The sequence below is a fragment of the Ambystoma mexicanum genome, chromosome 10 (genome assembly GCF_040938575.1).
Source record: "Ambystoma mexicanum isolate Mex_15411 chromosome 10, UKY_AmexF1_1, whole genome shotgun sequence".
Taxonomy (NCBI): Eukaryota; Metazoa; Chordata; class Amphibia; order Caudata; family Ambystomatidae; genus Ambystoma; species Ambystoma mexicanum.
In genome coordinates this window covers 1437238479-1437259429 of record NC_090932.1, presented here as the reverse complement: position 1 = coordinate 1437259429, position 20951 = coordinate 1437238479, and the positions used below count along the sequence as shown (strand labels likewise).

The following is a 20951-nucleotide window of genomic DNA, read 5'->3' as shown; positions in this document are numbered from 1 at the left end:
CCAGACTATATCGTATTCTCAGGTAGTTAGCAAGGTCCAATGAAATAAGGAGTTGGGATCAAGCACACGCCACGAAGCAGCTTCTCTGGTGGTACACCGACAGCATCATACACTTAGCCCACCAGAAACCATGTTATGCCCTCAACAAAAAATAAACAGAACGCCATGATAATGGATTCCTTTGCAAGTCTTGGGAAGGCGCAGACATCAACCACATCTGGGGTTGGAAAGAACCCAGCAGAAAGCGGAATCCACGCAGAGCCACAAGAGGATAAAGTTCTGGCAGCAGTTGCAGCATGACAATCTTCTTTGGAGCACAAAATTGACAAGGTCAAAATAGATGTGCAACTCTTACACCAGGATGTGAGATCCTTAGCAGAGTGAGTCAGGAAAACTGAAGAACTCTTGAAAAGTACGACTGCCACCACTGAAGAATTAGCCACTGAGTTGAAAACCCTTGAGTCCAACAACCGTTTCCTAGAACAGAGAGCTGAAGACACAGAAGGCCACTCTAGCAGAAATAATGTTCGAGTCCTGGGCATACCAGAGGATGCTGAAGGCAGAGACCCGATGTCCTATATAGAGAGCCTATACTTGCAGGATGTCTGCCCAGGCGAGTTGTCACAGGGATTTGTTGTCGAGAGAGCTCATCGGTCGCTGCAAAAGATTCCAACACCCGGATCCCACCCACGCCCCATAATAGCCAAAATATTGAGTTTCAGGGACCGAGAGGTGCTTCTGAACTTCTCAAGAAATGGCAGAGTAATACAACGTGGTGGCTCGAATGTAACAGTATACCCAGACTATACACCCATGGTGCAGCAACAATGTAATAAATTAATTTCAGTCACGGCCAGGCTGCGTCAAAAAGGGATCAAATATATGCTTACATACCCAGCAATATTAAAGGTTATACTTGACACAAGGTCCCGTCTTTTTGACAGCTTGGAAGCTGTGACGATAAGGCTGGAACATAACAACTTAGATACATATGACGACCCTGCAAAATGCACTGATAGATCCGAAGCCCCCACAATAACTGCAAAAGATAGGCAACGTCGACCGACACAGTGATGTAATTCCTAAACGGACCATGCTGGAAAAAAGCGTGATTTGGTTAACACTGTGCTCACAGTGCGAATACACTATTAATTCGGAATTAGGCAAGCTGCCTCGAAGAGATCTACAGTGCACCCCACTAGCTGCCGTGGATACTGTTGCTAATTTGCTGGAGCTGGTGACCGAGCCCACTGACCTCTAATGGACATGACCCCAATCCTTCTGGACAGTCGACATGCGACATTTGTCGAACTTTCAGGCTGGCGCTTGTTGAAAGACACAGGCACCAGTAGGCCCGAATGGATTAAATCTGTTGGGCCAAGTTCCTTCCCCATGTTCTGGGGTTTGTTGTTTGTTTAGTTTTTTGTACCCAATCAACGCTAACTGTTTCTGCCTATTACTTGATTTATTACAAGAATCCGAGAGTCACACGATATTGGCTGCTGCATAATGCACCAAATGAAGATACACACATGGCACACATGATAGGTGTAGAGCCAGTTAAGTTGCCTTGCTCAGATGGGACTCGAGACAATATGCTCCGAGGTACTGTTGTGGAAGAGAAATGTGTAGACCATGGCGCCGATTAAGATTGTGACGTGGAATGTAAGGGGCCTTGGTACATACATAAGTAGGAACAGGATTAAATAATACTTAGAGCGTAAGAAGATTTCAATAGCCTTATTACAGGAATCCCATTTGACGGCTACAAAACTGCAAAAAGTAGATGAATGTTGGGGAGGCTGAGTGCATGGGTCCCATACTCCAAATATGCCAGGGAATTCCTCATATGGGTGGATGGTACGGTCCCATTTCAGCTCCGAAAGGAATATGGAAGGTCGATATCTGATCCTCAAAGGCTACTTAGACAATGCAGAACTGGTCATAATCCACTTTTATTTTCCGAACCACGTTATACCTGCGCACATTCAAATGCTGTGCGCACGCATGACCCCCCTACAGAGACGCCTGCTTCATTTGGGTTGGGGAATTTAATTGTGTTTGTGATCCGACACGTGACCGGTCTATACCACTACAGTGCGCCCCCGGCCAGAGCGGCACTGAATAATGCCCTAACTAACCTGGCTCAGTTCGATGTTCGGAGAGAGCTTCACTCGGATTCAAGAGAATATTCTTTTTACTCCTCACCACACGGCCTGGCCTTGATACTAGGCTAGACTACATCTTTGTGTGAACTGACCAACTGCAAGAATTTTTGAGTGCCAAATAGATGGGCCGCGTCATATCAGATCACTCTGCTTATTGTCGCGTGGAATCGGGAGTTACCTTGCACTCCTGTCCCGACGTGGTGCATGCTCACAGACGCACTGCTAGACCTAGCCTTTCAAGAACAACTCCGATATGAATTAGAACTCTTTTTCAAAGAAAACATTGGCAGTGTTGAGAGGTGGGGGACATTTTGGGAAACACTGAAAGTGGTCACTAGAGGTGAAATTCTTGTTGGGCTGGGAGCATCCGCAGACCACTAAGAGCGGAGTTGGAGATCTTAGAGGCTAGTGTTAGGGAGCTAGAGTCATTACAACCACACATGCCATCTGCTGGGCGAACCCTTAAAGAGGCCCGATCTAACTACCGGGCCACTTGGAAAAGACTGTCAAGGTTTCACTGTGTCACCAGTACGGCACTCACTCACTCACTCACTCACTCACTCACTCACTCACTCACTCACTCACTCACTCACTCACTCACTCACTCACTCACTCACTCACTCACTCACTCACGTAGAAGTGGACAAATCTGGGAAGCTACTTGCTTGGTTGTGCCGTAAGGAACACCCCAAAACCCCAATCACACTTTTACGAGATGAATGCAGGGAACCCTGGAGAGCACAGACGGTGGTTAATGATATATTCGCCACCTATTAGGCTACACTATACAGCCATAATACCCATGCTTTGCCTGATGATATAGCAGAGGTTTTCATGCAAATTAAACTCCCGCACCTCACCACCAGTCAGCGCGACCTCCTAGATCAGCCCTGTACCTTACAGGACCTGGAAGCGATTTCTACATCAGCTATGGGCAAAACGCCGGGGGGTGATGGACTTCCAGACTAATTTTATAAAACCTATCAATCCCAGGTGGCCCTGACGCTACTAAAGGTCTTTGAGGAGACCTTAGAAGCAGGCGAACTCCCGATCACGATGCGTGAAACATGGCTAGTCCCCATCCTTAAGCCTGGGAAACCAGCAGATGTATGTGATTCATACAGACCTTTAGCCATGCTTAACTGTGACGTTAAACTATTAACTACTGTGCTCGCCTCGCAGCTTCATCGGTGCATAGCAGCGCTAATACACCCAGACCAGACAGGGTATGTGCCAGGTCGCAGCACCACTTTAAATCTACGCAGGTTACAACATATAATTGATCACACGAAAGGGCGCACAGAGCAATACTTGGTAGCATCATTAAATGCGGTTAAAGCCTTTGATTCAGTGTATTGGGAGCGGATAGAGGCTGCGCTAAGGGGTTTTGGGTTTGGAACATTCTTTGAGATGTGTTAAAATACTTTATGCTTCCCCCACCGCTTGGGTAAGGACGGAGCGATACATATCGAGGCAGTGGGACATACAGAGAGGATCCCAGCAGGGATGGCCACTCTCCCCGATGCTTTACATACTTGCATTAGAACCCATAGCAGCATATCTCAGACAGGAGTATCATGAGGCTGGGATACATATAGGGGACACCACACACTTATCTCTTTGTACACTGATAATGTACTGCTATACCTTTGCCAGCCGCACCATAATCTACTCATATTGCTAGAAACACTAGACGGCTTTGCAGGGCTACTAGGGATTACCTTCAACAAACACATTTCATGCTTATTCCCCCTAGCTGGGCTGAATGGTGAAATTCTGAGAACAAAACGTAACTGTAGTTCAAAAGAAAAATATGAGGATCATGTCAAATTGCTTAAAGAAAAATTCATCCAGAGAGGTTACAAAGATCAAGATGTAGACAAAGCTATCTATAAAGCAGAAAAAGTACCTAGAACTGAATTACTAAAAGACAAATTAAGAATGGTGAAGAAAAATGAAAAAAGGTAGACGTCATAACGACCTTTAATAGTGAAGCTCACACTTTACAGAAGGGCACCGACAATAAAGCAAAAAATCAGTCCATGTCACATGAAAGAAGAAAAAATCGAAGTGCTAAGTCAATTTTTACAAGTACCAGCACCAACAGGAACCCATAAGTGTGGGAGTTGTGGAATCTGTGACCAAATGGAAAATGGCGTAAAAGAGATAAGGCTACCAAATGGAAAAATTCACAAATTGAAGCAATTTATCAATTGTAACACTATAAATATGTGATTAATACAATCACATGTATATGCAATAAAAAATATGTGGGAAGTACTATTAGAGTATTGAAAATTAGATTACAAGAACATATTAGAGCCATCAAAAAAAAGGACACAAGATATCCCATGGCAACCCATTTTGACCAAGAACATAAAGCAACGGATATTAAGGGTATCAAGTTTTTGGGCATAGAAAAAATTGAAAGCTTGGAAAGAGGAGGCAACAGAGAATTACAATTGAGAAGAAGGGAAGCAAAATGGATTTGTATTCTGGATACTTGCAATACAGGACTAAATTCAGATAATGAAATGAATTATTGGTTGTAATGATTTGTTTTTTTTTTGTTTTTTGAAATTCTGTGAATGTTTATTTAAATCTATAATAATTGCAGATATGGTGAAAAGTAAAATTGGAATTCACCTGTGATAAAGTGCTAAGATCTTGAATTAGTTTGTTTGAAATTAAGTAAAAAACATAGTTTTTTCGACCAACAAGATGATCTCCGATCGTGTAGGAAACACGTGACATCATTACGCAACATAACGCATGACGTCATCGCGTTGCGCGGTGTGATGATGTCACGCGTAGCGGGCCCGCAAGTACAAACAAGAGGACTCAAAACACTTTTCATTGTAACATGGATTGAGAAGGACTGAAGGCAATCGTACCGGGATAAATAAGGTGAGGAGAGTAAACTAAGGGATACTGTATGTCACCGAAAAGATAGGGATTACCTAAACGATACCCTAGCCTAAAAATTTTTATTTACTCCTGGTTTTCATAGGAATCCCATAAAATTGGTCTGGAAGTTAAGAAAGGTCAATTGTTTATTAAACTAAAGGGAAAGAAAAAATTGAAATAATTGGTGAGTATGATAAATGTATATTGGTGGCTTGCCTCGACCACCAAATTTGTTGTATACAAACAATACATTGTAGTTTATATAGCTAAGGAGAAAAAAATGTGTTTTTTGTCTTGTTTTGTTTTGTAAACAGAAAACTCTCCTGATGAACCACGTGCGTTAAACGTGGAGAAACACGTGTTGAGAGACTGAATGGATATACTTATTTGAAGAAAATAATTCTGTTTGAAAGGAAATAAAAAAACAAAGAGGTGTATAATCGATCAAAGATGTTTCTTTGTTTGATTTAAAATTCTGAAAAGGAATACCGGAAGCGCACTCTAAGGAAGCGTACTAATAAAAAGAATAGTTTGTTCTATATTGCAGCAGCCGCAATATACACTTCAACAGGTGCAGCATCCAGGTAACAAACAAATCATTTATTACTGCACAGTTAGAAATCGCCAATTTAGGAAACCAAAGCCGCAAAGGACTGCAAACATTTTATACAAAAATCTTGTTCATAGGCTTTCCAATAGGCAGACTTCGAGCATAGAATTAATTGAACCCAAGAGTAAATTAGAACAAATTAAAAAAAGGATAAAAAAAGTAAAGATGTCGGATATATTCGAAAAAAGAGAGGCAGAAGCTGAAGAACTTTTCTTGAGACACAGACAGACACCTGGAGATGTACGTTCATCTCAGACATCGACGTCATTGAGAAATTTATTTGAAAGATTGGAAATGGTTTCGAAAAAAGAGTTAGCCAAGTGGTGGGAAATGAAAACTTTGAGAATGTATATGGATATGGAAAGAATTCCACGAGGACTAAGAATATGTATTTTCCCTTCCTTCGAAGATGAAGACATAGAAGATTTGAAAAATTGGGAGGCTCTCCTCACAAAAACTTCTAAAGATATGATGGTCAGAATAATTAATCACTCAGCGATAGCCCATGAGAAAGCATTGGAAGAAATTAAGATATTAAAAGAAGCAATTGAGAAATTAAACTTACCTGAGATAACGTTTAAAAATTATCAAATATTAGATGATTATTTAAATAAATTCACTGAGGAATTGAAATCCAAAAAACAAAAAGCATTTCTAAGAGACGAAATTGATTATAAAATTGGAAGAGTATACACATATCAGAGAAAGTATGACATTAAAGGAAGAACTACTCCCATCTCTAAATCTTATTCTAAGGCAAAAAATGTGAACATACCATCTTCAACTACTCAATCTTCTGATACAGAAACGGTTAGTGAAGTAGAAAGAGAAATAGAACCAAGTACATCAGGTAAAACACGAGAATTCGATTTTTTAGCAGAATTTCGAAGGCACAAGTCGATCACGAAATGGAATTATCAACAAAGTACCATCAACACAAGGGACATAAGACCTGGCATAAACAAAGGTATATTGATCAACGTATCAAAAACAAGAGAGGAAAAAGAGGAGGAACGCAAAAGCAAAGGAAGCGGACAAGGGGGAATGCAAACCAGATCTCAAGACAAGAGGATGAAGTAAATTTAGTCATGAATCTAACTGGACAAGAAGTCGATTTAACAACTAAAAAAGTACTAAATAAAGGACTAAATTTTAGTCCATCAAACAAAGCAGATTACTTCCACACTAATGTAGATCTATTCAAATTTTGCAGAAAATTAAAATTGAAAAAATACTTTGCCGAGTCAATATTTGAGAAACAAAAGAAGATGATTCAGGATATTTCACCATTGTCAGTAGAAATTGTGGAAAAGACAATAAATATTATGAATCTTACAGAAGATAATTATACGACAGAAATGTTCCTAGATGAACAAAACATTGATCCTTGTCTATCAGAAGAATCAAATTTAAAACTAAAATCCAAGTTCATTCCAAAAATGGCAGAAAACAACGCAATTGATGTCTTTCAAAAAATGGTGAGTGCAGATCTAAGACACAACTATCTCAAAAATAAACAAACAAAAATGAAACACAATCTTTCACGAAAAGAATCGATGGCTATTGAGTCTCTATCAAAAAATGCACAATGGATAATTAAGAGTGCAGATAAAGGAGGCAATATTGTTCTGATGCAAAGAAAAGACTATATTAAAGAAGGTAACAGACAACTGAATGATAGGAATTGCTACTGTCCGCTATAGAAGAATCCAATGATGGACTTACAGTCGGAATGGCACAGTATGATAAAAAATTGGGAAGAAATCGGCTTACTCTCTGAAGCTGAATATCACTATCTGAATAACACTCATCCAATTATGCCAATTATATACTTTTTGCCAAAAATTCATAAAACATTTGAACAATTTCCAACATGTAGACCAATTATCAATGGTATAGGTTCATTAACAGAAAGAGTTTCCCAATATATAGATCTACATCTTCAACCTCTCACAACCAATTTGTCATCATACTTGAGAGACAGTAAACATGTCATCCAACAGCTAGAAGAAATACCTTGGGAAGAAAATTTTCTTTTTGTAACCATGGACGTGGTATCATTATACACTAGTATTGAACATCTGAAAGGGCTTGAAACAACAGAGTTCTTTTTGAAAACAAGATCAATTTCGTTCTTTCAACAAAATTTAATGATTTTAGAAATGTTGAATTTTGCTTTAACAAACAACATCTTTTTGTTCAACAAACAAATCTATAGACAAGAACGAGGCACAGCAATGGGGGCCAAGTTTGCACCGTCATATGCTAATTTATTTATGGGACATTTTGAAATCAATCATGCATGGCAACATACAGCATTTACTAATGGATACATAACCTATTGGGGAAGATATATCGATGATATTCTTATGATATGGAATGGAGACAAAAAAGAACTTTTTGATTACATTAGATATCTAAATGTGAATGAATATAATATCAAATTCACTGAAAAAATAAGCTCTGAGAAAATTGAATTTTTGGATTTGCTAATTTACACAGATGGGGAAAAGATCCTAACAGATTTATATATAAAGCCAACTTCAGTCAATAAAGTTCTACATGCTGAAAGCAATCACGCCAAGCACATAATTAAAAATATACCATATGGTGAAATTCTGAGAACAAAACGTAACTGTAGTTCAAAAGAAAAATACGAGGATCATGTCAAATTGCTTAAAGAAAAATTCATCCAGAGAGGTTACAAAGATCAAGATGTAGACAAAGCTATCTATAAAGCAGAAAAAGTACCTAAAACTGAATTACTAAAAGACAAATTAAGAATGGTGAAGAAAAATGAAAAAAAGGTAGACGTCATAACGACCTTTAATAGTGAAGCTCACCTTTTGAAAAAATCATTGACAAAACATTGGAACATTTTGCAAAGCGATGAAATGTTGAAAGAGTACATAGAAGCAAAACCTAGGATAATTTACAGAAGGGCACCGACAATAAAGCAAAAAATCAGTCCAAGTCACATGAAAGAAGAAAAAATCGAAGTGCTAAGTCAATTTTTACAAGTACCAGCACCAACAGGAACCCATAAGTGTGGGAGTTGTGGAATCTGTGACCAAATGGAAAATGGTGTAAAAGAGATAAGGCTACCAAATGGAAAAATTCACAAATTGAAGCAATTTATCAATTGTAACACTAAATATGTGATTTATACAATCACATGTATATGCAATAAAAAATATGTGGGAAGTACTATTAGAGTATTGAAAATTAGATTACAAGAACATATTAGAGCCATCAAAAATAAGGACACAAGATATCCCATGGCAACCCATTTTGACCAAGAACATAAAGCAACGGATATTAAGGGTATCAAGTTTTTGGGCATAGAAAAAATTGAAAGCTTGGAAAGAGGAGGCAACAGAGAATTACAATTGAGAAGAAGGGAAGCGAAATGGATTTGTATTCTGGATACTTGCAATACAGGACTAAATTCAGATAATGAAATGAATTATTGGTTGTAATGATTTGTTTTTTTTTTTGTTTTTTGAAATTCTGTGAATGTTTATTTAAATCTATAATAATTGCAGATATGGTGAAAAGTAAAATTGGAATTCACCTGTGATAAAGTGCTAAGATCTTGAATTAGTTTGTTTGAAATTAAGTAAAAAACATAGTTTTTTCGACCAACAAGATGATCTCCGATCGTGTAGGAAACACGTGACATCATTACACAACGTAACGCATGACGTCATCGTGTTGCGCGGTGTGATGATGTCACGCGTAGCGGGCCCGCAAGTGCAAACAAGAGGACTCAAAACACTTTTCATTGTAACATGGATTGAGAAGGACTGAAGGCAATCGTACCGGGATAAATAAGGTGAGGAGAGTAAACTAAGGGATACTGTATGTCACCGAAAAGATAGGGATTACCTAAACTTTAACCCTAGCCTAAACATTTTTATTTACTCCTGGTTTTCATAGGAATCCCATAAAATTGGTCTGGAAGTTAAGAAAGGACAATTGTTTATTAAACTAAAGGGAAAGAAAAAATTGAAATAATTGGTGAGTATGATAAATGTATATTGGTGGCTTGCCTCGACCACCAAATTTGTTGTATACAAACAATACATTGTAGTTTATATAGCTAAGGAGAAAAAAATGTGTTTTTTGTCTTGTTTTGTTTTGTAAACAGAAAACTCTCCTGATGAACCATGTGCGTTAAACGTGGAGAAACACGTGTTGAGAGACTGAATGGATATACTTATTTGAAGAAAATAATTCTGTTTGAAAGGAAATAAAAAAACAAAGATGTGTATAATCGATCAAAGATGTTTCTTTGTTTGATTTAAAATTCTGAAAAGGAATACCGGAAGCGCACTCTAAGGAAGCGTACTAATAAAAAGAATAACTTATCTCTTTGTACACTGATAATGTACTGCTATACCTTTGCCAGCCGCACCATAATCTACTCATATTGCTAGAAACACTAGACGGCTTTGCAGGGCTATTAGGGATTACCTTCAACAAACGCATTTCATGCTTATTCCCCCTAGCTGGGCTGAATGACACTGAGCTGACTTCTGACCTTGACTGGGGCCTGCAGTGGGAACATGATTCCTTTTGGTATTTAGGCATGCAGGTTGCACATACCCCAGAACAGACACACACCTTAAACACATTGATAGCGGTGGAGGGCATCAAGAGATCAATGGTCTTTTGGTCCCGACTGCCTCTCTTGCTTATGGGTAGAGTGGCAATCGCAAAAATTATAATTTTACCTTGATGTCTCTATGGATTTATGAACGTCACCTTTTACACTGCAACCTCTTTCTTTCGAGAATTTGAGAGCATATTGAGAGCATTTTTATTGAGTCCGAAGAGAGACAAACTATCAATCCCCATTCTGTCACCCCCCTTTGAGCAGGGTGGAATCCAACTATCAAGACTGGAATATTACTACCTGGCGGCCCACCTTAGCTTCGTTACCAAATGGTTGTCAGAGGAAGCTACGACGGAACACGGTTTGGTTAATACCCTGATAAACCCTATACGATTAAAGGAAGCACTATGGCATCTGGGGTGCAAGCGCGTAACGTGCCCACTACTACTAGAAGTGGGAAGACAGGTCTGGTTGAGGACTCAAAAAATACTGAAGCTCAAGCACCCCTATTCACCTTATGCCCCCATCCAGGTTAGCACACGGTGGGACCCAGAGGAGCTGAAGGCAGCACGATGTTGGGAGGAGTCAGGCATTGCAACCTGGGGAGACATGTATGAAAACGGAACCTACAGAGAACTTTGGGACCTTATACAGAAGGAGTGTCTCCCGAGAGGGTAGTTTCCAAGATAATTCAGAATTACCAAATTTGCTAAATGTACCTGGCCAGACTGGCCTGCAGAAACACAGCAGAATGCGCTGCTGGCACTCATGTATGATCTGGACAATGACCGGAATCTGGTGTCTAGACTATACAAAGCCCTATTGACAATACAAATATTGACTTTACGAAGCTTAAGATGAAGTGGGAGAGAGACTTGGGTGCGGATATAACCGATAAGCAGTGGATGTGGGTGTTCAGCTATATCACAAATATGTTGCGCAGTGAGAGATTTAAACTGATCCAAGTCCATTTGCTCCATCGCACATATATGCCCCCGGCTAGGGTTGCTAAGTTCAAGAGCGATGCACCATTTAACTACCCCCGGTGCGGTCAAGAGAATGCCCACTTAATGCACATGCTTTGGGAATGTGAGTTGGTGCAAAGGTTTTGGACTAGGATTAAACATACTTGTGAGGGTGCAGGGATTAGTAGATATAAGTGGACCCCGCAGGAATGCATATTAGATTTGCACTCGAGAACAAGTAAGCACAAACATATTTCTAGGTTTATGGATTTATCCTGTATGTTAGGCAAGAGGTGCATAACTATGATTTGAAAATCAACTAGAGGCCCGCAATTTGAATTATGGCTGAAGGAAATGCAACACTGGTGTGTAGCCGAAACTACAACTTGGGAACACTCTATACATGTACATGGTAGAGACGTAGGGATCACTTTTGAAGCCTGGAAGGCACTGGTTAATTCTGTCCTTTATCCCTCTGACAAACCACTGTGAGCTACCTCACAGATCTGACAGGACTTTTGCACGCTAGTTTCTTTCTCATTGGTCACCTGCGGAATGGGTTGTACATCCCTCCTGCTGGGTAAATTGCAATTGGATATACTTTCTATTCCTTAAAGTAATAGGCTGTACTGATTTCTTTTTTTGTTGGGAACTAAGTGGAACTTTTAATATTATTTGCTCAACTGGTTGGGTATCAGGTTTTTGCTTTTCTCTTCCTTTTTTTCTTCTCTTTCCCTGTTCTGACCCTTCTTCACTCCCCCCACCTCCTTTTTCCATTTCCCTTTCTTCAAAAAATGTGTTGGCTTATTGCAATATACTGTAAGTTGTTGTGCATGCGTAATTCGCCACTGTGTATCCACTGTATCAGATGCAAATGCCAATAAAAATAGGACAGCCTCTAATGCCTGTGTGTAGAGACCAGAAACTGCATCTGTGATGCCGTTGTGTCGCCTGCAAATGTCATGCATTGCTGAACACCATGGTGTTCTGGGTAATGTAGTACCGTGACTAATGCGATGCGTTTGTCGTAAGCCCAGTCTCCAGGGTAGCTGCCAATCCAGTTGTCTGTCCCGACGGAAACGGGTCGGTCTCAGGACCATGAAAACATATCTCATGTTGAAACTGTATGTGGCACTAGTGACCCTTTGCACATTAACAATGTCTTTAAAGAGTTTTATAAGACACTTAACATGCAGCAAATTAGGATGGCTAGAGATAAGATGTTGGAGTTTTTCAATTGGATTGAACTATTAGGAGACTCTGATTCTGACAGAGAGCGTTGTGGCACACTGTTTAACCGATTTATTGTGAGTCATACACAACTTTGACAGAAAAGATTCTGGGTCCTGATGGGACACACTGTTGTGTTTTGTGTGACCAGTGCTTTTTTACTCGCCCCATGCATCCATAAGGTCTTTGAGGAGGTGATGTTGGAAGGTACACTTCCCTCAGCAATAATATTGTTGCTGAAGCATTGTAAATATGATACGAAATGTGACTTCTCTCCTGCACGCTTTCCTTTACAAAATGACATCTTTAGCAGCATTCTGTCTGGTAAACTTTCTGGCGTGGTCGACAACCTGTTGATGGAGGATCAGGCAGCCTGGCTTTGTACTGGCTAGGGTTGCTAATCTGAATGTACAAAGGCTTTTTCTGGCCTTGGATTAGGGGACCGACATCGCTGCTGATTATGCCATTGCCAGTTAAGATGCCAAAAAGCCTTCAATTCTGTCTACTAGCACTTGGTGGGATTGCCCTTTGTCACCTCTGCTGTTTGTGCTGTGTGATCGGAGGGATGTGGACGGCATGAAAGGGAAGAGGCGAGAGGAGGGACCACATGAGAGAGAGCACCCGGTCGAAGGAAGACCACCTGAGAGGGGGTACCAACCAGCCAAGCTACGAGGTCGGGAGAGCACAGTCCAGATAATTAACAGTCTTGGGACCCCGGAAGACAACATTAAGAGAGACGTGGACGAAAGGACTACGGCTGACACCGCTTACATGAGTATAGGATACGTGGAAAGAGTTTGTTCCAGCGAACAGAAAAACCAGAACGGAGGCGATTGGGCCGTCCTTCCCGGACAACCGCTGGCTTACCGTGGCGGGGTTCGCTCCGAGTGCAGCATGGACCTTGGCAAGCCGAACGCCTTCACAGGCAGAAGCCGGCTTCCCACGCGGTTCCTTTCACAACACGGTCGAGGCCGTACCCAGTGACATGGAAGGCAGAGACCCGCTTCCGAGTTCAATGCCAACACTCACCTTCAGAAAGCGTCACAGAAACCTCGAGGGTGCCAGACCTCTTCAAGACGGGGGTTCCTCGCGGGGACCCGGACTTGGCGTGCCGGGCAGGCAACCCTCCTTCAAACCAAGAGAAAGGGGGCGGGGTTTTTCAGGGATATTTATAGAGAACCAAGCCAAGTCCGTGCTGATTGGCTACCTAGCCTCCAACCCCTATATAAGGTAAAAACAAATGATGGACTGGGTGTCTCTTTGCCATTCTCTTCTAGGACTTCGAGAGAGAGAGAGAGAGAGAGAGAGAGCTGTGCCTGAGATGCTGTGGGCTTACGAGGACTAGCTGCAAGGTCGAGAAGCCACATTCCAAGAAAAGCCATATTCCAAGAAAAAGAAGAAGCATTCTTGAACTTTTTGTTCCTTTTTGAATTCCTGTATCCTGAATAAAGGTTTTACTTAAGTTCCACTCCTGGCTGCCTGTCCCTCATTCACATGCTGATTTAGGCTGAGTAACTCCTTTTTTGTCTGGAGTATATTTCTTGCTGGAGTTTGTCAAGTGCTGTCTTTGTATGCTGATATCTTGTGGTATATAAAAGAACCATTAGTGACTGTTCTGGCTATGCTGGATCTTGACCTGTCTACTAAAATGTGCCTAATGGGGGTAATACCTTCTCAGAAGAAGGAGGAATTGATGACTAAGTGGTTTTCTCTGGGTTTGGTGCTACTGAAACACCTGATTTCCAGCACTGGAAAGATAAAGTGGCTCCTGCCTTTGACTAGTGGATGAAAGATTTATTTAAATCCGCCGGATGGGGGGGTTACACCTGTTCCTGCAGTGGGCGGACCATATGTCTCACACCAGCCAGCTCTACAGGCTCAGAATCCTGCTGATGTGGTGTTGTTTCTCTTAAAGACGAAATATCTGCCGGCTCATCCGGCGGACATGCACCTTCTCTTGGGAGATCGCCACCATGCTCTGCTTTTTCTTACAGAGGCGTGGCTTCAGGAAGGCTCTGCCCCGGCTCTGGTGCAGGCAATACCAGATTAATATAGAATTATTCATTCTGATCGCCCCCCCGCCCCAAGTTGGTGGTGGGGTGGCTGTTATCAGATTTTATAGTTACACAGCTCAGTAGCTCTCATGCTCTTACCATGGAGGCTTTATTGGTGAGGTGTGTTATTTCTCCTTCTTTCACTTGTCACTTCTTCATTGTTTATCGCCCTCCAGGTACTTATGTTGGCTTTCTTGAACTTTTTGCTGATTTAGTGGCCGAGCTCCATCTGAAATACACTTATTTTGTTATAGTTGGTGATTTTAATGTAAAATGTAATTCCCCTAGAGCCCCAGTGCTTGATCTGATTTTGACTAGTATGACTAATCTTGATATTCATCAAATTGTGGGCGGTCCCACTCACAGGATGGGCAATACTCTAGACCAGGTATGCCCGAGGAATCCTTTCTGGTGGTACAATCGATAGAACTGGTACTATGGTCTGACCACTATTTGGTGATTTGTACATTTCAAGCAGGACAGGCTCTATTAAAGAACCCTCCGCCTCGCGTGTGGCAGCACAGTTGGCGCTCGGCTAACCTGCCTGGTTTGGTTTCTTAGAAATTAAAAGCTGCACGTCTTGAATTTAGAAACGCCGAACGCAAGTGCCACATTACGTATAATCCTAACTTTAGAGCTCAGTGTAAGTCTTGCTCAGCAGCGTACTTCTTAGCTATCATCGTTGCTAAGAAATCCTATCTTGCTCAGAAGACTGAAACTGCACTATGTCAGCCAGAAGCCCTTTTTGAGGTGGTCAAATCGCTGTCATCTTCTGAGAAATACACTGCTACAGTTAATTCCTCTTAGGATCGTTGCAACAAACTTTTTCATGTCCAAAATGGAGGCGATCCACGCTCCTATTCAAGCGTCCGCCTCGGTCCTTGCGGTGGAGAGGGAGCTTGTCGGTTCAGGTGATATGACTGTGATGAAAGAATGGCCTTTCTTCCCACTTTTGTTTGAGGAAGAGGTACTGGAGGCCATACAGCACATTAAGTCTGGTTCGCCTGTAGATGTAGTGCCATTGGCCGTTATGAAAGACCTCTCCCAAGACTTGCTAATGGAATTCACTTTGGCTATTAACACTTCTTGTCAGTTGGTGGTCAACCCAGCAGAATTTAAGACTGCTACGGTGATGCCCCTTCTGAAAAAGCCTTAGCTGGACCCTTCTCTTCTGTCTAACTTTTGGCCTATTTCTCTTCTTCCTTTTTCTTTGAAGCTTTTTGTTGTCTTTAGTATCACCACTTTTATCCTCTTTTTTTGGAATCTTCTAAACTTCTGGACCCAGCCCAATCAGGGTTTAGGCCGGGTCGGGGTACAGAGAGCGTCCTGGTCTCGGTGCAGGATGATATGGGCAGGCTGGCTGATGCAAGGGGGGGGGTTAGATGCCCTGATTCTTTTAGATCTGTCAGCGGCTTTTGACACCGTTGACCACCCCACCCTACTGACGTGCCTGGCCCAAATTGGTATCTCTGGCCAGGTGCCAGCCTGGTTCTCCTCATTCCTGTCCGATCGTACCCAGGTGCTTTCCCTTCTGCCGTTTCTCTCTGGTTCCTGCTACCTTACCTGCAGGGTTCCTCAGGGATCCGCCTTGTCCCCCATTCTCTTCAACATCTACATCTGGTCTCCGATTTGACTAATCCGCTCCCTCTGCATCAGGTGCTATGCTTCTGCTATTGACACTCAGATCTTGATCCGTCTAGATCTTGTTGCGCCTTCATCAGTGCCTGACGACAGTTGGAGAGTGAATGAGCCGAGACTGGCTGAAGTTGAATGAGACAAGACGGAGGTTATGGTGGTAGGTGCCGCTTCTGATTCTTCACTCTGGGTGTCTTCTTTCTGGCCCTCTTCTCTTTGCCCTTTTCCGGTCCCAGTGACTAAGGTGAAGAACTTGGGAGTGATTTGTTCGGCATCCCTCTCCATGATGATCAAATCTCTGCAGTGTGCAAAGCAGGTCATTTTGAGCTACAAACACTAATAAAGGTGCTCCCCTTGATACTGGCAACCGGTGGTTGCAGCCATGGTGCTCAGCCAGTTGGATTACTATAACTCCTTGTAACTGGCGCAGCCCAAGGGTTTGATCCACCGGCTGCAGTGTTTTCAAAATCTGGCCGCCCGGGCAGCGACTGGGTCACCTTATGGGGCTCACATCACCCCGGTACTGCACGCTCTCCACTGGCTACCGGTGGGCAGCGTATCAAGTTTAAGTCATTGTGCATTGTCCATCGGGCCTGCAATGAATTGGTGCTGAATACCTGCAGGACAAATGTATCCGATATATGCCAGCCCGCAATTTGCGCTCTGCCACAGCGGGTTTGTTATGTGTGCCCACTTTCCACCGTTCGTGTATTGGTGGATGGGCCTTTTCAGTCGCTGCTGCTCCAATTTGGAACGACCCACCATTGACAATAAAGTCTGCCAAATCATCTGGCTTTTAGAAGGGCTCTCAAGACTTTTCTGTTTTAGTCTACAGTGATTGGTCTATAGTGGTTTTCTCCTCTCTTCTCTAGCGCCAGGATACTTTTGTGTGATTGTGCGCTCTATAAGTTACAATAACATAACATTAAATGTTCTACAGCACATAATGACCTCAGTACAGCCAAGCCGTCGTGAGAGGGTACTGACCCGTTCCTATCTATTGGGGATACCTACCTTCTCTCTGTTAATTACCCACCTGATCACCTGCCCCCCTGCATGTATTGTATTAACTTTGATGCCCTTAGTTCATGACCTTTGTTTATTCTTTAACCTTTGGTACTTCCTTTTATATAGATGCCTGGTTTACATTATTTGATTTCAATATCAATGTGTGCTAGGTATTGTATGCCACTATTGAAAATGTTTTCAGTGTTCGCCAGTTGCTATTGAAATAGGGTTTATAACGGGCAGGTGGGATTCAGGCTCTTGATTTACATTGTTTGGTTCGTTATTGAATGTTTATAAAATCAATAAAGATATATGAAAAATGTGTTTCAAGAAACCTTTGTATATGCTAACATATATCTTTCTCACATTGAAGAAGCTTGTCATTTATTAGGTCTATCGTTATATCCTAACATAATGAATTGCCATATAAGTGATACCTAGAAAAGCTCCTGTGTAGGAATCTACTAAGAGGAAACATAGACTGTTTGTCGCTGCCTCTTGTGTTTAACCTCTAAAACGTCCTCCTTTCTGGTTATGACGAGCATAACGAAAGAAACTCTGAACACTGAGCGTGCATCTTTCACATGCAGGGCGGCCATTTCATGAAACCTGTTCTTTACAGATATTAATATGCAGCTATTTTATATTCAGTGGTGTAGTTTATACTATGTCTCTAAAATTTTGTTTCTTGTCACATTGCAAGATGAAGTCTTTCTATATTTTTACTCTGACACGTTTAACTACAATGTTTATTTGTAATTAGGATACTCAAAGTATCATTAAAATAAACGGAGAAATAAATGCTTGCAGACTTGTGCTTGAAGCTTAACTTCCATTTCCTTGGTAGGGAAATAGTGCAATTTCTCCTCAAAGTTGAAACCCAACCACTACTGTGTATAGGAGAACTGTTTAATTCTCTTATTTCTGATTTGCTGACTTAAAGTACAATGTCATCCGTCTCGTTTAGCCTCTGAACACAACTCGTATCAATGCTGCGGAAATCGAAAGTCGTGTGAAGGAACTAAGTAAACTAGCAGAGACAACCGACAAAGTGAAGCAAGGCTTCTGGGAAGAGTTTGAGGTAATTGAAGTATTTCCATACAATAAATGTTCTTGTTATTGCCAGTTAAATGCATTTTAAACACCACTCTCTTGAAAGAAACACTTGCCATTTAGAATGTGAATTTTATTGACCATTGGTCAAGCTTTTTTGATGATTGCATTCTGTCACTACTTTTGGAGGGGATGAGTGAATATAAGTTACTTTTTCCAGGTGCTAAAATAGAGAATGTAAATCGACTACAGAATAGAATGTTACGATCTTGTTGAAAAATGTTTGCTTTTAGTGCCTGAACATCTCAATTAGGTGTTTGTGGAATCTTAGTCGTTTCCTGACTGGTGTGGGTCCTGGGCCTGCTGTGGCTTTTGACACAGCAGGCCAAGGGCCCACATCTCTGCATACCAGACCTGCATAATGTGACAAATGCCACTTGGACGTGTGATGCCTGGAGCGCTTTGTATCCATCCTATCTACAGGTATTGCTCTGCTTAGAGCACAGCCATCAGTAATGATTAATTCAAAATCTTCTACCCATCTTGTTTTGGTGATAGTGTGTCTCCCTGTATGGAAGAGGCATTCGAAGATGTGGGTCCTTTTGCTTTGTTCTCCCTGGGGCGGGTCCTTTGCTTTCTGCTACATGGGAATCCAAGTTTCATTATTATCTCACTGATGAGGCCCAACAAGGCCAAAACATGCCTACTGAGTTTCCATGCAATGTGGATGTGGCTTTGCATTTTGAGCTTGACTGCTCACTACGGTAGCAGTACCAGATTGAATTACATATGGATGTTCCCCTTCTGCAAAATCGCAGATGGGCTGAAAAACTGTTGATGAGGGTTGCTTAGAGCACTAAGGTAGCATAAGATATAAACTGGGGGAAATCAGATTGTGCCAGATGTATTGCAATATTTATATTGAAAGCCATGTTGGAAATTTGAACATGGTGACATTTAGCAGAATTTTGACACTCTTAAAAACATGGGTTTCTGTTCAGTATATACCCAACTTGCAAGAACCTTAACTCACTTCATTTCTCCAACTGGAATCATATTTGTCTGATGGACTGCACTATTCTGGTGCATGCAAAGGACACAATGCTTCTGAGACCTTGTAGATTTGCAAAGTCAGTTGCTCATATTTTCCACCTATCATGGCTAATAGTAATAAAGATAAAGTAATCTCTTAGAAGAAAAACATACCTTCATGTATCAAATAGAATCCCATCTGCAGCAAGCTTGTCCAAATGTTTCCCTATTTAGGAGTCCACTTTTATAAACTTCTCATAAACAGTCAAGCTAAAAGACCTACTGAAATAGCAGAAAAGGGTATGTCTAGACTGCAACAATGAGTTATTCTTGCGGGGTTTCTTGTTCCAGTGTTTAATGCAGGTAACTTTAAAATCATGCTTTAGATGGGAACTAAAGCTCTATCGTAACCCTGGAAATAAAAGCTGCTACTGCTATACAACTCTCAGTGAGACTAATTAAAAACACGGGTTCATCCTTTGGTATGTTACAGAGCTGTTTAATGACTATCTCACAGGTGAAAGTCTGACCTTAAGACATGACACAAGCAATAACATATGTGCTTCTTCAAAAAAAAAGATTCAAAAAAACACGAACATGAAAGTTCTTCCCAAGATTGAAGAACAATACCATTTTGCCAATAAAAAAGGATTACTATTGCTTTAGATTTTACTGTGGCATAGAGTGATAGTTATGTACTTTAAATCAAATGGGTTCAGATATTTGATTTATGTCTGAGAATGGGCCTGCCTTACAAATGAAACGCCTAAGCTGTCTTCAACTTTAAGGACACCTTTTAATTCAGAATAACATATTGGACCGGCATATACTTAAATATCTGTGGTCACATCCAAGCAAAGTAAAACTTGCAGACTTTGTGAGCATGCTCCTAAACCCAGTGTACTCTGGCTGCATATTCAGTTGTAACATAATCAAATCATAGTTCTTTTATAATCTGGAGTATTTGTCTATTCTCCCCAGAGTCTGCTCTGAAGACCCTCCATAGGGGTCTGGGCAAGTGACTCCACCCTTAGGGGACAAGGACTTCCATTACAAAAGGGAACTTCCTATGCAGGACACTGTTTAAAATGGATTGTGAGCTGTGAGCCCCGCCAGTCCTGGACTCAGGAAGCAGCTGATAACAGACTCACTGAAGCAGCGGGGCGAACATCCTGGCGCCTGGATGGATGCCCCGAGCGGCCCTGAAACCAGCAGTGCGGTGAACGCACGTGGACCTCCAGGACCTCATCTCCCTAGGCGGGGAGCACCCACAGCCTGCTCAGACCTCCCGGGGAGGCACCGCTGGACACACAAGGGCTAACACAACACCCACTTCCCATACCAAGCACAGAGGCCGGGCCGGAGCCGAGGTGAGGCTGTAACCGATCCCAGCCGCCCGCCTTGCAACACGGGGACTGGGCCTTGGGAGAGCCACGCTGCATGGGAGGCCACATCTTTGCGCGGTGGGCAGTGCGGACACCAGAGCGGCCCAGTGCAGCAGTGGAGCCCCGCAACGGAGTAAGCTCAACATCGTCAGGGCAGGTGAGCGATGAAAGCCCCCGGGAGGAGGGAGATGCATAGCATCGCAGAACTTTCAAAATAACCTTCTCATACACAAGCCCTTGACGTGGGAGGCCAACATCCACTACCAGTCTACACTGACGAGGACGC

General features: G+C 41.9%; 1 protein-coding gene across 1 annotated transcript in view; it reads left to right on the top strand.

The window, feature by feature from the left end:
* Positions 1-20951, top strand: part of PTPN11 (protein tyrosine phosphatase non-receptor type 11) — a 1257273-nt gene that overhangs the window by 419362 nt on the left and 816960 nt on the right. Inside the window, exon 6 of the mRNA XM_069619490.1 lies at positions 18163-18276. Coding sequence (XP_069475591.1) covers positions 18163-18276 — 114 coding nt within the window. The remainder of the gene's footprint in view (positions 1-18162; positions 18277-20951) is intronic.